At 36.6% G+C, this 15,882-nt stretch overlaps 1 protein-coding gene across 1 annotated transcript; it reads left to right on the top strand.

Moving 5' to 3' along the window:
- The first annotated feature begins 492 nt into the window (after positions 1–492).
- On the top strand, positions 493–1,605 carry LOC125490012. Its single transcript, XM_048627947.1, has one exon. It carries the CDS (start codon positions 493–495, stop codon positions 1,603–1,605), a length of 1,113 nt encoding a protein of 370 aa, XP_048483904.1.
- Positions 1,606–15,882: the final 14,277 nt, after the last annotated feature.

Genomic DNA, 15,882 nt, shown 5'->3' with positions numbered 1-15,882 from the left:
AGGCAAAAGCGCCAGCACGATTTCAGATCTGATGCAAACAGCCCTTAAGATGGTAGAGCGCTGGTGCAGGGAGTATCAACTCTCTGTAAATGCCAGCAAAACCATAATAGTACCGTTCACCCGAAGAAGGATCCTAGATGGTCTGAGACCACCGGTTCTCTTTGGGGAAACGGTAAACTTCTCCAAAGAAGCCAAATATCTTGGTGTAATCCTAGATCAGAAGCTGACTTGGAATCAACATCTGCAGTACATAGCCCAGAAAGCTAAGTGCGCTATGGGATCGTGCTGTAGACTAGTTGGGAAAAAATGGGGCCTTAAGCCGAAGTTAACCTTTGGCTATACGAAGCCGTAGTGAGACCTATGGTTACATACGGCTGCGTAGTATGGCACAGGAAAACCCAACAAAAAACCTGTCAAGATCTATTAAGTAGTCTTCAAAGGTTAGCGTGTCTGATGGCCACTGGAGCTATAAGGTCCACTCCGACAGCAGCGATGGAAGCCATGCTGAATCTTAGCCCTTTACACATACATGTGCAGAAAGAGGCTCGATCAGCTATGCTACGGGCTGCTGAAGGAGGCAGGAACCGTTGGCACTCGGCTGTGTTCAGCTCGCTCCACCGAGAGCTTCTCAGTACCCATGCCATGGTGATGCCTTCCGACGCTATGGAAACGGAGTACTGTTTCTCAAGGCTCTTCTCAGTTGAGATACCAGAAAGGGAGAAGTGGAATGATGATAAGGCCCTTCAAACTTTCCGGTCGGGAGACATCGTGTGGTACACCGATGGATCCAAAAAGGAAGGCCTGGCAGGTTCAGGCATTTACGGAGAAAGGCCAAGAGCGCGCAAATATGCGAGCCTGGGAAGGTTTGCCTCCGTATTTCAAGCCGAGATATATGCCATCATTGGATGTGCATACGAAAACCTGGATAGAGCCTTCACTCGGAGGAATATATTTATTCTGTCAGACAGCCAAGCTGCTCTTAAAGCATTGACTTCTGCAGAAGTTAACTCCAAACTTATAATGGAGTGCATCCTCATCCTGAACAAAATTGGAGCTAACAATAGAGTGACCCTGCGATGGGTGCCCGGACATTGTGGCATCAATGGCAATGAGGAAGCAGATGAGCTCGCACGTCTGGGAGCAGAAAGCCTACCGTTGGGCCCCGAGCCCATCATCGGGCTACCAAAATGCATCAGTCGTCGCGAGATCAAGGACTGGGCACAGAACCAAAGCTTAGAGGCTTGGAATAATGTACCAGGGCAACATCATGCAAGAGCCCTAATCGTGGGCTATTCGCAGAAATTTACGCGTCGAGCTTTAGAGCTCACACGCAACCAGTTAAGGGTCTTGACAAGAACCTTATCAGGTCACTGTAGGTTGAACAGTCACTTACATAAAATGGGTCTGTCCGATACTCCAACTTGTAGATTTTGCAATGAAGAGGACGAAACGCCCATGCATATTCTCTGTGAATGTGAGGCCATCATTCACAAGAGAAACAGAATCTTGGGCGGCTACAAATTAGCCCCCATAGATGTCAGGTCTCTCCCTCCAGGTAAGATCATCAGGTTTATAAAAGACCTGGGCCTGGAGAGTGAGATTTGACTCGGCAAGGGGAGTCACAATAGATCTTTTAGGTCGCAGTGGCGAATGGGCACTGGTTGCCCTCCCCTTTTCTATAACTATAACTATAACTATATACTGTAGTTCATACGTAAGGCTCGTTCTTACTGTGAACCCCATTTATTTGTAAGTGCATGAATGAATTCTGACCTTTATAGGTGCAAGGAAGCTCGGAGGAATACGTTAGAGTATGTATTATTTTACATAATTTACATAATACATCCACGGCACCAAGCCTCGCCGGTATCCACCGTAATAACCGCACCAGAGACACTCTTGGCAAACTCCCCCGTGTAAATCATGAACTTATAACGAGCCCCATAATCTCTAAAACTACAAAATCCCACCCGAATGATACAAACCCCCGCTCGCTGCACAAACGCAGTTTTGTGTGTGACCACACGGTTTTAAACTGACCCTCGTGGCCAATATAAGTTGGCATATTCCGCCTCCCGCACCCCTCCACAAACAGGCGACACAGGGAGACCAGATATTCATGTGGCAGTCCAGAGTAAACTGGCTAGTCACCAACTCGCCACAGTTTCACGATTTATAAGGCACTTTGATTTACTTTTAATGGTTCAAGTCTAAATTTACATGCTGCATAAATCAATAGTTGGCTACATTTCGTTCCAGTCGACTTATTTTTATGAAGTGATGTGATGCTTTATTCGTTTCGTTTTCGTCAAAGGTTTCCGTTTGTTACCAACTTCAGGCACAGTCACTGACAGCCGAGTGCTGAAAGTCAAAAAGCTGAATTTTATAACACTGCTTTTAATAAATTTTATGATAAGCGGTCTCACTCTTTGGGAGAGCCTACAATACATATTACATAGTCATTCTAAACAAGTATGAATGTAAGGCATAATAAAATTAGTGAAAATAATACTAAAGCTTGCCGTATCGAATAAGAGTAGATACTTCTGCGATTTTGCTAAAGAGTAAAAGAAAAAATATTTGATAAGAATCGTTACTGCAGAATATGATACTGTATATTCCGTGGTCAGCGTATATTTTTGTAAGTGTTAATTCCTTCCGGAGCTGTTCATTTTCAAGTTTTATTTCAGTTTGATTGCTTTCTTCATACTTTCACGTTAGAAGCAGATTTCTATAACGTGTTGTTTTATTACTTTTATGGTGTGGATTCAGTTTTGTGTAAGTTTACGTGTTCCGTGACCGAATGGCGTAGTGGTTAGTGACCCTGACTACTGAGCCGATGGTCCCGGGTTCGATTCCCGGCTGGGGCAGATATTTGTTTAAACACAGATATTTGTTCTCAGGTCTTGGATGTGCCCGTAAAATGGCAATAGGCCCGCCCCCTATTACATTGGGACTAACATAACACTCTGGCGAAAAGTGGGTGCAGCAGTGCACCTCTGCCTACCCCGCAAGGGAGTACATTAGTACAAGTCGTGAGTGCGTGTGTGTGTGTGTGTGTGTAAGCTTAGATTATCAATGCTAACATGATACTGTTTTATATACAAAAACAAAGCAAAAACTAGGTATCTGCATTTTGTTACAGTCGAACCGTTTTAAGTTCAACCTAATGACTACCATTGTTCCAATGAATAAAGTCACAAATCTTCCAATCGGACTCAGTGGTAGAAGTGGGTGTTAGGTAGTTGTTGAGGGGTTTTTTACTGACTGCTATTCTCTTTTGCACTGTCACTCCATCTAGTTCGTATTAAAACATCGCTGATTTTAAGTTCTACAATCCGCTGCCATTATTCATAATACAGATACAACAATAAGAGTAAACAGTAGCGGTGTTCTAATTGCACAATATTCTCCCGATTAGGCGCAAATCTCTTAAAAGGGTAAAACTAATCATTAGTAGAAGGTATTGCAACACGAGTGAGTCAGTGGTCAGTGCACGTGGGGCGCGCTCCTGGGGGTTACTCTATACTCACTATAGTTCGTCTCCACTACCTCCAAGAGCAGAACATTTTGCCTAACTGATCCCTATCTATGTGATGATGATGATGATATTAATTTTATGTATGTATTAATGTATGTATGTAATGTATTTATTTAGGTATCATGTGTATATTTATATTGTATAGATAGTTATATATTAAGATATTAATACTTCGGTTAAGTACTCAATATAAACCATCTTCTTTCTTCAAAGCCATAAGCACTACCAATCACTTTTTCAACATCACCAAAGGTTAACTGGTAGAAAATGCTGCTAGCATTAAGTTCGCCTTTGTACCAATTTACTTTGTGCAATAAAGAATTTAATAATAACTAGCTGTTCCCGCGAGCTTCGCTTCGCCTTAAAAAGTTTTCCCGTGGGAATTCCGGGATAAAAAGTAGCCTATGTTCTTTCTCACGGTCTAGACCATATGTATACCAAATTTCATTCAAATCCGTTCAGTAGTTTTGGCGTGAAAGAGTAACAGACAGACAGACAGACAGACAGACAGAAAGACAGACAGACACAGTTACTTTCGCATTTATAATATTAGTTAGGATACTGAGGAAAAACTAACGAACGAGAGCTTTCGTGCAATCGGCACGTTTAATAACAACGAAATAGAGCCGTGGATCGCGCAGCAGCTCTCCGAAACCCGACTGCCGAAGGAGGAGGGTAATTCGTCATATAGGTAGAGTGAGCCCCTGCCTCAGGTTTATTGACGGAGTCGGAAAATATGCGTTGTAAGCGGAAATTTCTTTAAAGAGGGTTTCGCCCTGGGAACTAGGGATTAAAAGTAGCTTATCAGTTAGTCCAGGATGTCAGTTTAACTATAACTTGCATAATAATTACAGCCTATGCAACAGCGGCAGCGGTGCATCTTGGATGATGAATGAATATAATGTAATAGATAATTCGATATTTCTTAAGTTGTATAGTCCGTGTATTCCTGATGTTGTGTTGGAAAATGTTTTAGCTGCATACACAATGCAAGTCATGGGCTTTCTGCAAGATTGAAGTGTGTCTGACATCATCTTCGCTTTGCTGGCGGGTTGTAGATAAATAAAGCTAAAGTCAAAGTAGAAGCAGAAGATATTTTAGACATACTGTACGTAAAGCAAAAGAAAAAACGCTAAAGCATGTTAAAAAAATAATATATGTACCTATAAGTACGTTCATGCCTTAACAAAACAAACGTAACACAGTAAGTAACATAGCAACAAGCTCACGAAAACACACGGAAAACCGAAAAGGCTAAAAGCATATAATTTCGTTCGATACCAGTGACATGTGTCAGGCGAAATAAACACCTACAAGCATTTCGTGGCCGAAGCCGCGCTTGTCCATAATTTATTCACAATCTATCTGCGAGGTGGAGCATAAAAACACCTCTAGTCGAAAAAAAAAAACGCGGAGCCAAAAGCGACGTGTGAAAACCTGTTCGCGGCGGATTAGACCGGTTTTTACCGGTTTATTTTTCCTTCGTCCTCGCTCCTCCGCGTTATGAATATTAGGTTTTGCCGGCGCGATACTTTTAGTCTTTTACGATAGGTTTTATACGCCAACTTCATCGGGATTGAGTGGAGTGAATATTTAAAATTTTCACAATGTTTTTCCTGGCTTTCGGAGCAGACTTACAGAAAATATTTCTATATCTTGAAATCCTGTAAATATGTAGGTGGGCAGTTCTTCTTTTTAACCTACATAACTTAGTCTCCATCAGTCGTGAAGAAAAAATCATGAGTTCTTCAAATATTTATTTATTTATTTATATTTCAGCGTGCATTGTACTAAAAACACAACGGCTGTGCACGTTTACAAAAATATAAATTTATATTTTTGTATTTAAAATTACGTTACAGAGTGGTAAATCCGCGTGACAGAGGTGTATTTCATACGAATCTTGGCTGTCTCCCGCCACTTCATCCTGCGCATATTCGATAATGTTACAAAAAATATATATAACGACATAAAATGTAAAAATTTATTTAAACTCCAGAAGATATTACCTATTTAGTAAAACAAAATGTATATTTTTAAATGATTTCAGAAATATTTTAAAAAAATGTTGAAAATTTGTCTCTTACTACCTAATGTTTTAGTAGTTACATTCTGTCACGTAGGTTGCCATTTAAAATATTTGTTTGAGCCACTCGTCCTTATTGCCATCGATCAGAGTTTAGGTCTCCTTTTCCCCTTGGTAAGATTTCCCCTTTGAGATCCAGATACCGCGTATCGGCCACCCGCAAAGAGTGACAGGAGGTGCGTGTGTTTATTCGGCGACAGCTACGTCACGTAGGTAATTGTTAAAATAAAATACAATTAAATTATTATTTTGTTATTTACTCATTGGTAATAACAATTACTTTGCAATCAACATGTGAATATTACACTTTATGTTACTGTTTAAATGCTAATCGACTTTGCAACACATTTTACCCCTCTGTCACACGACAAATCTGTCACATTCTTACGAAACACTCCAACCTGAGGAAATTCATCAAAGAAAAATTGAAGAGAAACTACACGTTTTGGTTAAAGTACGAAGCGAAAGGAACGTCCAATACACTTGCGCTGCATTAATAAAAAGTTTCGTTTGTGAAAAAGGTAATTTCGTGCTATTGTTCTCAAGAACAGACGATGAATGTGGTAGACTGTTTAATATGGTGGAGATTGATTTATCGGATGTTTGATGATAACATTAAAGTCCTTTCAGCTTCTAAGGCAATTAAAAAAGGAAAGAGTATTTTTTTCAAGTTCTAAGAGCCACTGCTGTATTTTCGAAATATGGCTGGTTAAAACTTTAACAAATTACGTAATTTTCCATTATGTTACTTAAATTTTAGGTTGCCGAAAATATTATTTGTTCAGATAAACACTATTTTATGTAGTTGGAACAAATTTGTCCTTTAAGTTCCTGAAATACGGATATTTCACTCTCCAGAGGTTCTCAAGTGTGATTTCATTAGTTATACTAATAATAAAGATATCTCCAGTAATTTTTTTGACTAACTTGAAACCATAATGATTTATAAGTAAGTTACTAAATTATTATTTTTAAATAAAACTGTTTTATTCCAAAACGCTGCCGCATATTTAATAGAATAACAACTATGTCACATCGTTTACCACTCTGTAACGATTGATGTCTCCTGGTAGTCAACTTATTTTTGGTCGTTTATAAGTTCTGTTATAAATAGTGCAACTTTGGAAAAATCATATTAAATTTAGGGTAACGTAACGTACCTTGGGACGCTTGTACCTCGGGACATTGATTGTATTTTAAAAACCGGCTAAATAAACACATTAAAATTCTACCCTAGGTATAGTATTTTACTCGCTTGGCAAAACTAGTGAGTCTCGTGATCATACCAGCATCGAGTGTGTGTTGAAGACAATATGAAGTTTTTTGGAGTCAAAAGTAGCTTTTGTATAGTTTTTTGTGTTGCTTTATCTCATTGAGGCATGCTCAAAATAAAGACATGGATGTCACGTATAACTTTTCAGTTATTTAATTTTATGACATGGCAATTATCTGAAAGATTCCTATTAATTAAAAATAAAGATATTTAAATTTTGGTTAAATATTGCTTTTTTGTACCTTGGGACACGATTAAATTTGTACCTTGGGACACTGTTTCCTATGGCTTTGTACTATGGAAAATGCAAACATCTAAATAACGCCTTATATCTCTGTTCTTATTAGTGGCAGAGTGAAACTAGACAGAAAAGAGATGCAGTAAATCAATAAGAACAGAGATATAAGGCGTTATTTAGAAGTTTGCATTTTCCATAGTAAAAAGCTATAGGAAACAGTGTCCCAAGGTACAAACGTGTAACGTACCTTGGGTCAAAACAAACCTTTTTACTTTTATCTTAATTTAATAAAATCTGGCCACACTAAAGCTTTAGCACAAATACTAGTGATAATAGATTATATATCCTACCGAATAAAGAAAATTTCACATTAATATCTTAGTTGTACGCTGCGATAGCTTCATTCAAAGTTGGGGTAGTCGAAAATGTCCCTAGGTACGTTACGTTACCCTAGTCATTGATGTTAACGTCTATGCTGTTAATTTTTGACTGTAATTAGTAGCGAAAAAATATTTATAGCAAAAACAAGCTTCATTTTAGCTGAAATTGTGACAGAGTGGTAATAACTACTTAATAAATATTTTGTTATTACTAAAAATCCATTCCTTCATATGTTTTCTAAAATGGTATTTTGTTTATTAACGTATCAAAAAAGTTTCATTTTAATCGAAGAAGACTATTTCGTTAAAATAAAATAAAAGATTCTGTGACGAAGGTGTAATTTTCTTTGCCTTATCCACGTATTATGTTCTGAAAATCTTGAAAAAATTCTTAAACTTCGCGGCCAACCACCTTTTTCGATAGAATAGAAATGTAGCTATCATAAAAATTATTAGAGTTCACCAAAAAGCTAAAGTTATTTTTTTCAAATTCGGGATAATTTTTTATCCATTATGTAGGTTAAAAAGAAGAACTGCCCAGGTACCAATAATTATTAAGTACTAAGAATAGTGCTTCCTTGTTTCTGGTCACATAGTAGGTAATAAATATGAATAATATGTTATGTATGTACCTACTTAATTACGTCTACCTGAACTAGGCTTAAGTCCTAATTATAATAACGTATTTTGCTCTTTTACCTTTTTTTTTAGATATTTTTCGTTTATTATTTTGATCTTTCGCTCCTATTATCACATATTCCACCCATGTTTCACGAAGAGTTATTTTTAAAACCTTCTTCAGTCAGTTATTATTAGGTATTTCCAACGCTAATTCCCTTCCTCATTTCAACGTAATTGGTCCGTTACTAAGATACGAATCCGCTTTTCATGATATCACAATTTCATATACTTACCAAAAATTTCAAGCTACAAATAAATTTGGGTTTTTCTTAAAAATTATACGTGTCAAAATACACAAGAAGTATAATTTTTATTAAAAACAAACATCACAGGATAAATTTTAAAGCCTTAAATAAAACAAATACGCAACGCCATCTTTCTTTTAAAATCAAATTAAAAATCAAGCCACCAGCTTTTCCTACGACCGCTTGCGTTGCACTCTCTTACCCTTCCCCTAGTCTATACTCTATACCAGACTAAAGTCAACATATTTAACTCAATATAACTATAGGGGAGGTAGCACCAGTGGAGTAACGTATCTAAATATTTGAGTTGGTAATAGGCCTGTCTCAGGCACGCTAGTTCAGCGATTGTTGCGTTCACCCTATATTGGTAGTAGCTTAGTCTGGACGTACTTTTAATGTAGTATGTAGTTGCTTTAGCTATCGGTCAAGAGTCAATATATTAAATCAGATTGGACATTAGGATGCAATGATTGCAAATAAGAACAAAAGAGATAAACCTTAAAACATACGTGTTTGATATATGCAGATGTGTTTAAATTATCACACATCAGATTTATTGGAATAAATAACCTACTTACATAATTTTCAAAAGGAAACGTATCGTGTATTTATGTAACCAAAACAATAAAATTACGAATCGTCAATAATGTATCCCGTGTAAATGTACCCTTACAATGTGAACTAATATTTAAGTATATAAATATAAAACTGTTTGTGGTCAGCAGTACAACAGGCCGACACTGCACACACTCCAGAATGAATCATTGAGGGCGAGCAAAGCCGCAGGAAATCACTAACTAACATGTTTTAAATTAAAACCTCATTTCGTTTAATTTGGAATACATTTGTCTACATTTCACAATGGCTGAGTTTAATTTATTCTTTTAATTTCGTTATAAAATGTAGTACCAGTAGCGCATTCAATTACAAATTAGGACAAACAAAAGGAGCTAGCGAGCGTTAAATTCAAAACTAGTGCTCAAGTCCAGGTTCAACAAATCAAATTTCTGTTAGGGTATGTTAGGGTGTGCGCTCAGAAGGTTAGCATACTAATTTTTGAACTAGTATTTTCTGAAACTTAACTTCATGTAAAAACTTAATGTGGTACGAGTATCACTTTGGTTGTCTGAAATCACAATGCGAGTATATTTAGTTTATTCAGAGAAATGGCTATGGTCTGAATTTGTTTTACTAACCATATAAAAAATAATGCCTATTTTCCTTCTCACGGTATGTGGTAGCAACAAAGCGTAGCCGTTTTTGCTTATAAGTGTTTTTGTGTCATATTTGTTGTTTTCAGAAAAGAAAATCCCTATAATCCCACAAGAAAAACCAAAATCAAACTTCCTTGCCCATCTCAACGATGCAATTTCGATAATATCTACATACAGTTAGTTATAATATATGAGTAGTTGAGTGGTATAAGCTGTAGTAAACTCTTCTCTCATTCACTAAGCTCTCTTGCTGCAGTGTGATACGCTCCTGATACGCACAACCGACAGTCGTATTACTCGAACCCTCAACCAACAGTATCTTATAAAAATCTTAATTAACTATTGCCACGCTTGAAAGCGTTATTTCTCGTTATTAACTCGTTATTTGTTGTAAGCGCTTCAGCTTATCGCGACGTTGCTAGCAAGAGAATTAGCATGTGTTCAAATTAACAATTAGCTATTTAGCGTTTGCTTGCTTCAGTGATTTTAAGTTTTGTGTAGATACTGTTAATTTCTCGCTATCACTATCTAGGTATATAAAATAAAATGTTTAAGTAGATGGATTCTCCTGTGATAAATTACATGTAAATAATGCAGTCTATGAGCACTTAAGCCGAAGGAAATCCAATTATTTAACTGAAATATTTTTTTCAGAAATCAACGGACAATAAAATTGTAGCATCAACGCATTTTTCATGCGAAAAAAGGAAACATAAACGCCACATGTTATAACATAAATGTCTCAAATCTAAAATTATAACGGCTATAAATTGTTCGGTACATCCCTGTGCAAACAATTACAAAGTACCCGCGTTAAATAAAAAGAGGATGTGCGCATGTAATACAGAAGTAAGGATTAAAAATCGCTACAGTATAACGTTATAACGTTATTGACCAATTCGGCGTTATGGTCAATCGCGTCGGGAATGACCCGCACGGGTTAAGTAAAAAGGTTTTGTACTTACTACTACAGTCAGTTTAACCCATTTTATAATAATACCTATAATGTTCATAATGTAATTTGATAATGAAAATTACTCAGTCATTTTAAAAAGTAATTATGTTTGTACAGTAAGTTGTCAACACGATGAAACCAAATATGAAAAAAATTTATTGTAATGATATGCTCATAAAATACTTTATTTCGAAAACCTTTGATTAAGATGTGAAAAAACAGCCTTTTTGACCGAAGTAAATGGCCATCTGAGCACGGGGCGGAAATGAAATCGTAATGACTTTTCATGATTGGTTGTTTTTCTTCCATTGATTTTCGATTCCACTTTCCGGCGTACGCTTACGAACTACAGAAACAAATTCTCAGAATATATTGATTACTTTTCTGTACTCCATTTAAAAAAATGTACCGCATAGGGTGTTACATAATTAAACCATTATATTATTCATGTTCATTTATTTATTGCAACTATGTTGTGTCACATTGGATTTAAATATATGTAGGCATATCATTTTCCTTAGCATTTTATTCCCTTTTGGGCAAAGCAATATTTTCTTCAAAACTAGGCAAGTATAGTACCTAACTCAGAATTACAAAACACCTATAATTCAACTATAGTAATTTAATTTCTATCGAATCCGTCATCTTATTACAGAGCAAGGTATTGCCTCAGACCCGACGTCACACATACAACCCCTGTCTTTTTCTTTCGGGAATCAAAGTCTAGCCTAATGGGTTCAGGCCCAGTGGGTCCAGTAAAAATATGTAAATTGTCACAGCAGCGCCGCTCTCGGGCTATTCGGACTAATTGCCGCCAACACAGGTTTTATACAGCAGAATCACGCGACACCTAATGAGACTAATATTTCTGCCCTATAATTATATAATGTGTTGCCGTTATTTTCGGCCTTAGATGCGGTGTGACAATTACTGTGGGTTATTTTAATGGGAGCTGCGACGCCATTGGGAGGCCTAGAGGGTGCGTTTGATGTGTCAAGTTGTTTGTTTGTTGTTAAGAAATGTTTGAAAGATTGTAGATGTAAAGCTTTCGGTACGGAAAACGTCACGACGGCGATAATAGTTATTCTAAGTATTCTCTGAGAAATCTCAACTTTTATTCACCTATGATTCAATATCCTTAACTAGCTGTATTTCTCGAGCTTTCGCAGCTAAGTGGTGGTAACCCTACAGTGTTCGAAAAGTCCCTAACCTCTCCGGGACCCGGTGGTCGTATATTGCGGCTGTAACAGCAGACAACTCAGCCGCCACACCGAAGGTCCCCAGAATCAAAACACCATAACTTTTCGATATAATTGAACCGCCATTCGACGTGAAGTACGCGCGGAAAACTGAATAAATTCACACCGTATACGGCCAATAATGGGTGTCGTAATGTTGGTTATAAAATCTAATGCGAAACTCGCTACGGATAGGGTTGGCGCTGCATGGGGATATCGACGGTAAAGTATAATAAAAAAGAACTTAAGAATTATGAATTTGCGATTCAGTCTGGTTATAGGGTTGATCGATTTTAAGGTTAACAACACTTAAAAAATATGAACAATGACTTCAGTACGCATTTTACATATCTGCCTTACCTATTCTACCTGCAATTTGAAAAAAGATGCACACATAGTGGTTGAGTAGGCGTTGAATTTTATGAAGAAAAAAACAAATGTTTAATTTTTTTTCATTTTAGAGCTAACAAAAGATGATTAGTATGATTATTTTTTATACCTCTTTGATACCCAAACAAAGTCCCAAACTCAACTCGTTAAAAAATATCAACGAATTTTCCAACACTTTTATCGACATGTTAAAATGCAACGTCGCGTGTGACGCCTCTACACGAAGACACTATGAAGTTAGCCGCGGATCGAGATTCGGTAACAAGCTGATATATTGACGGTTTTAGTATGGTTATGGTTGAATTGTGAAGAACGGCTAGTATGATGTTGGAATTGAGGAAAGTATTACCACGTTTTGTGGTAGAGTTTTCTTTGTTACACTTTAACATAACATAAGTACCTAATATATTTGTTTTTTTTTGTTTTTTTTTAAATGTTCCATCTAGGTCCGTAAAATTTACGAAAATAAGTGGTAGACGAGAGAACAAAAATACAAGATATGTATGCAAAAAAACGTAACGTTACAATTTTATTTTATTATTATGTTTAGTATTCACACACATTGGGGAAGTTATAAACGCCGTTAAGAAACTTCTACAAGCAGGCTGAGGCTTTAACATCTAAACGTTATAATCTTTTGTTTCACTTACCTGTATAATAAAGCAAAACTGCGAGTTTTCGAGTCAATTTCGTGGAATTATCTATTACCACACGGCAGAGATTTTACCTGTAAAATTAATGGGCAAACTTTATAATGTCACTTCCTGTTACTTTTCACGTTTTGTTGTGCGACCACGGCGACTGGGATATACAGATACAGTTATAATAAAAGTTTAAATAACTTGTATATCGTATAAGTTATATTTAGTATGTTTTTAAGTTTAACTAAAGTGTAGTTAGTTTAACCGTTATCGCCGCCTTTCTGAATCGTACGCAACGGACGCATCGCATTCAGTATTGATTGAATAGAAATTTACAGAAGTGTTTCCACTTCATTTATAAAGTCCGTTTGGTCCGATACGTACGATACCAATAGGTGAACGCTTACGTTTAGTCACTGTGCGCCTAAAACCATAGTATTTCCGTGGGACATGGGCGCCAGATCTTGTTCCTTTCTGTGATCTTGTTACTTTCTGTACCTTCGTCATCGGCATCGTAAGTATAGAACCAAACGGATTGTCATAAATGTATGGAGAAACGACGACGGCAGTGCCGATGAAGTGGACGTACTTGTGTCAATTTCTATACAAAGAATACTGAATTGGACGCTTACCGTAAGTAAGGTTATATTTTCTCAATTAATGGTTGTTTTCCCTATACGCTAGTTGTTCGAAGTCCCCAGTCTCAGTGGTCTGGTCGCGTGTCCACATCCAATATCTGTCTCTCTGTCGGCGCTGGTAGCTGTTGTAGTAAATTCTGATCCTCGATATAAAACATTTGGGAACTTTATCTTGACGCGGTAATAGCGGTCATGACAGTTGCGAGTTTAATGGCTTCCAAAGTTTTCGTTGTTTATTTTTCGTTTGATTGGGTCACGACTTACGGGACACGTATAGGGTGATTTTTTGAGAAAATTATACTAACATTATAAACGCGAATGTTTATGAGCATCCATGCTTGTTTGTTAACTCTTTCACGTAAAAATGCCGTACGAATTTTCATGAAATTTCATATGCAGGAAGCTAATATATACCCTGGATTAAACCATAGACAATTTTTTAGGCAAAGCAAAGCGGGCATCTCTTGGTAGGTATATAATATGTACATATAAAATAATTAACATGTCATATAAATTAATAATTGTTTAAAAAATGGCATCGTTAAAACCGAACAATTATTTTGTTCATTTCAAGGGTTCGTTTCTCTCTCATGCTATAGTTTACAAAAGTGAACTATTTATAACTAGACAAAATATAAAAATGTACAAACTACATATCTATGTAGGTATTATCTAGTATTACTTTTCATACAGAGACAATAAACAACCAGTTAATGTTACGTAAAAAAATAATTTTAGTACTAAGTACCTACTGACTTACTATTTACAGAAAATGGTACGGAACCCTTCGATCGCGAATGAGACTCGCACTTAACCCGTTTTTTTTTATTATTTATCAGCTCGCGAGAGGTGGGCGTTAATCAATACATGTGCCGAATATGCGGGTAGTCACAGTTTTTATTCATTCGCGTTGTAAATACGCGAAAAATCTCCGCCAGTTTCGTTTAATGTTTGTTCTCGTAAATGGGCGCTGTTGGCGGTGGATTAAGGTTCCTGATGACAGTTTTTCAATAGGGAAATAAGTTACATTTACATAAGTAATATTTAACTTCGAGTGGGGTGTTATAGTTTTGTTGAGTGAATGGATGTTACCGATGGTTTTCATGTTTTACAAAATTTGTAGCGTTTATTATACTACATAAAAATGTCGATGTCTTCTGAAAATATGCTTCGTTCGTATGATGAAGCAAAATTTCGATAGGTGTTTCGATAGGCGATCCAGCTGAATTTGCTGTAAGTATGGATTTTACTAGTTTCAAAAGTTAGCGTCAGCGCTTATAAAAATGTCATACAAGTTGCGGTAAACCGCCAATCGAATTTGACAATAGGGTCCAAAATTTTCGTTATTCGTCCAATGCCAATGCAACTACCAGCAAATCAAATGCTCGAATGAACGATCGTTTGTCACTAAAATTGTCATAATAATTGAGGTTTTTTAACGTCTGGTTAGTTCTCGCTTGGCCGCAGCGCTCAATCCGCAGTGTATCTCGTTGTTATATTGCAATCCTGTGTGTCAAAGGCCCGAACTTCATATCAAATTATTAATAAAAGAACCGAGCTGAATTCGCAAAAGCCCTTTTTCATTTTCATTTCAATATGTACGTAGAGGTAATATGTAAAGTCTTTGTTACGCTTGCAACGAGTAAAATAAATACAATTTCGCCATTCGGTTGATGGTACGGGATTATTGCGAGCTAGCTTTTATAAGTGGCTTTGTCTGTGTATTTAAATGTAGTTTTGTTGGTTTTAAAAAAAAGATATAAATAAATGAAAGAAGAGAACTGTGTGTTCGTTTGTAGAAAATATGCAATTCCAGCCAATCCTTTAATTTTATTCTTCTAAAATACTTAATGGTAATTAAATGTTAGGATTTGACAGTTACCGTATCATGCTATATTCTAACAAGTACTCATGTGGTACAAAGTACCTTATACCTTAATAGTTGAATTTAAACGACGGCCGACTTCGAATTCAAAGTCTCTGTACAGCTACTATGGTATTAAATTCAATAATTCATGTCTTTGAAACATTTCCCGACAAGCGGTCAAAATGGCGACTAGACTAAGAATATAAAATAATTTTCTATACCTTTCACAATGATATACTACTCGCCTATGCATTACACATCTTAATGCGTGTACTTTAAGCAAAAACCAACCCTTTCATCTAAAGAATAAGAGTGAGAGCATTATTACGGATTTAGCAGGCTTTGTTTGGTTTGATAAATGATGAAAATAAATAGCTCCGTTGCAGTACCTGATGTTTAACAAATCATTCGTATTTACACAAAAGTTATTTGCACTCACGTGATACTATATTACTTATATTATTTAGATGTGTAGCTATCTTCACAGTGTGCCAT

This window comes from Plutella xylostella, chromosome 19, assembly GCF_932276165.1.
Source record: "Plutella xylostella chromosome 19, ilPluXylo3.1, whole genome shotgun sequence".
Lineage (NCBI taxonomy): Eukaryota > Metazoa > Arthropoda > Insecta > Lepidoptera > Plutellidae > Plutella > Plutella xylostella.
The sequence above is the reverse complement of the archived record's forward strand: the minus strand, read 5'-3'. Positions and strand labels throughout refer to the sequence as shown.